A 3057-nucleotide genomic window follows, 5' to 3' on the forward strand; every position below is an offset into this window, starting at 1 on the left:
GGGTGGCACAACACCACAAAGCTAAAGGTGTGATGAAGCGAAAGATCCATCATGATGTTACTTCTTTGAAAAAGCAAAAGTTCGGCCAGCTTCAAGACGAAGCAAGTGATGACATTGTTACTGCTAACCCTTTATTTGGTATGTTTTACTTCACCTTTTGCTTCGTTGGTTCTTACTTGTTTTTTATTTATTTCTTTGCTTGTTTGCAGATCTGCCTGTGTATTCTGAAGTTCCTGCTCCAAACAACTGCTTTGATCTCATTGATAGTCTCGTTCCTGGTAACTGGGGGAATTCATTTGCTGATGACATGAAGAGTTTTCATGATGCCTATTCTGTTATCAATTTTCAAGCTGCTTCTATGGGTCATATTGCTTCTTCCCTCTTACAGAAGCGTACTGCGGAGCTTGAATCTTTGAGGGAGCGTCATGTTTCTATGGGTGAGAGGGTTAAGAAGCTTGAGAAGGAGATATTAATGGCTCCTAGCTATGAAGAGGAGTTAAAGGCTACTCGTGATGAAATAGCAGGTTTGCAGAGGTAGGTGAAGGTGGGCGAGGTTCAGAAAATGGCCATTACTGACGAGTTAAAAGACTACAAGAAGCGTTGTGAGGTGTTGAAGTCTGATTACTCTCAAGTTGTTTCTCAGGTTATTCCTCATGCTTGTCAGCAATTACTAAAGAGTGCAGATTTTGGGCAACTTTTTGGTAATGTGGTGTTAGCTTTGAAAGTTCAGGCCAGGTGTGAAGTGATAAGAGATTTGGCGTCTAAGGGGGTTGTGCAGCTTGCTGACTCTATCAATTTACTGATCAAGGAAAGGCGATGGTTGACTCTGCTTTTGATGAGCTCGAGCAAGCTGATTTTGATCATGTCAAGACCATCTCAGCCAAGGTTGATGCCAATCCTAGTGAGCTTTTGAAGACTCTTGCTACTGTTGTGTCCGCGGTTCATGAAGATGATGAAGAAACTCTCCTGGAGGTTCCTGAAGTTATGGGAGAGTCTGGAAAAGTTGATGCCCCCATTAACTAGTTGTTGTTTATAATCGTTTGAAACAATTATCGTCTTTTGTTTGGCCTAGGTGCCTGGGCTTTATCGCCCTTTTTATTTGAACAATGGTCATGTATGGCATAACTCTAGTTCGTTTAATTTTAGCATGCTTTTTTTTTATGTGTTACCATGGATTTTTATCCTGCTTGGATGGGTAAAAAACTCTCTACCTTGCAGGATGGTGGTGCAGTGATCACTTTTAAGGAAAACTTGTTTCCTTACGTCGAGTATTCCAGAGCATATTTTGCCTCGTTGCTCGGTATAGTGTGGATTATGACAGGGTTATTTTTCGTGCCGGCTGTCATTTTTCGCACATAATTTTCCGTATGGAATTTTAATTTTGTCAAGACATTAGTTTATCGAAAGTAGTTGAGAAAATCATTAAGCTTCGTGTAGGAAGCTTATAGGCTTCAACTACCAATTTTGCATCTTTCAACTACATGTTACAAAATAAAAAGTACAAGACTTCTAATGATAAAACTTTTTGAGGTTGGTTGCCCTTGGTATTGGTTTACCGGCTGTTGTTTCCAGCTTGTAGGAGCCTTTTCCCAACACTTATGCAATCACATAGGGGCCTTCCCAATTTGGTCCCAATTTTCCTTCGTATTCCACCTTGCTTGCACTGTTTAACCTTAGGACATATTCTCCTACTTTAAAGGTTGAGGGTTTTACTCTCTTGTTGTAATAGCCTTCAATCATTCGTTTGTATGAGGCTTCCCGAATCACAGCTGCTTCTCTTCTTTCTTCGAGCAGATCCAAGTTAACTCGAAGGTTTTCTTCGTTGTTTTCATTGTTCGCTGTTCTTTCTGTTAGTACTTGTATTTCTGCGGGAAGAACGGCTTCTGTTCCGTATGCAAGGCTGTAGGGGGTTTCACCATTGCTTCGTTTTGGAGTTGTCCTATGTGCCCACAGCACCAAGGGAAGCTCATCAACCTACCCCTTTCTGCATTTGCCCAAGCGTTTCTCTATTCCTTTGATTATGTCCCGGATTGTTACCTCCACCTGTCCATTACCTTGGGGATGATATACCGAGGTGAAGCTTTGCTGAATTTTCAATTGTTTGCAAAATTTTAGGAATATTCCTTCTGCGAATTGTTTCCCGTTGTCCGAGACTATTTCCTAGGGAACTCCGAACCTGCATACGATGTGTTCCCAGACAGATTTCTCTATCTGCTTACCAGTGATTGTTGCCAACGGTTTTGCTTCGGCCCACTTGGTGAAGTAATCAATTGCTACCAGTAGGAATCTTGGGCTTCCTGGTGTATCGCTAATGGGTCCAACTATGTCTATTCCCCATTTTACGAACGGCCACGCAGATGTGACAGAGATTAGTTCTTGTTTGGGCAGCCTCGGGACATTTGAGTGGATTTGACAAGACTCGCAGGTTTGCAGCACCGTCGTGGTGTCATGGTGCATTGTAGGCCAATAGTACCCTAGTCTCATAATTTTGGCGACTACTGACCTTGGACCCGCGTGTAGACCACATATTCCTTCGTGCATCTCTTGGATTATGACAGTTGCTTGCTTTGGCCCTACACATCGAAGCCATGGGGTGAGAAAGGACCTTCGGTATAGTGCTCCGTTCATCATTTTATACGAAGGTGCCTTTATCCTTATCTTCCTTTCTTCGTTTCTATCCTCTGGTAATTTCCCTGTCTCAAGATATGCTTGTAGCAGAGTCATCCATGTTACCTCATCTTCTTGTATGAGGTCATTGACTTCTTCATCTAGGATTGATTTCTTTTCTAGCACCTCCACCAAGACTTCTTTTGTGAGGTGCTCAAATGTCAGTGAAGCAAGTTTGCTCAGTGCGTCTGCCTTCTTATTTTAACTTCTTCGGACATGCTCGATATCAAAACTTTTGAAGCTTTCGATCAGTTCTTTTGTTTTTGACAAGTATTGTTGAATGGTGGGTTGCTTTGCTTCAAAGGTGCCCTTGATCTGGTTAGACACTAGCTGTGAGTCAACGAAGGCTCGGAGATGAAGGATTTTTAATTCCTTCGCCATTCTCAATCC

The 3057-nt window shown here is 42.3% G+C and overlaps 1 protein-coding gene across 1 annotated transcript; it reads right to left on the minus strand.

Moving 5' to 3' along the window:
• Positions 1–1596: 1596 nt before the first annotated feature.
• Positions 1597–2724, minus strand: LOC139868860 (uncharacterized). Its single transcript, XM_071857200.1, has 3 exons — positions 2220–2724; positions 2055–2085; positions 1597–1939 (listed from the first exon to the last, which is right to left on the minus strand). Exons 1-3 carry the CDS (start codon positions 2722–2724, stop codon positions 1597–1599), a joined length of 879 nt encoding a protein of 292 aa, XP_071713301.1.
• Between the last annotated feature and the right edge of the window lie 333 nt (positions 2725–3057).

This window comes from Rutidosis leptorrhynchoides, chromosome 9 (genome assembly GCF_046630445.1).
Source record: "Rutidosis leptorrhynchoides isolate AG116_Rl617_1_P2 chromosome 9, CSIRO_AGI_Rlap_v1, whole genome shotgun sequence".
Classification (NCBI taxonomy): domain Eukaryota; kingdom Viridiplantae; phylum Streptophyta; class Magnoliopsida; order Asterales; family Asteraceae; genus Rutidosis; species Rutidosis leptorrhynchoides.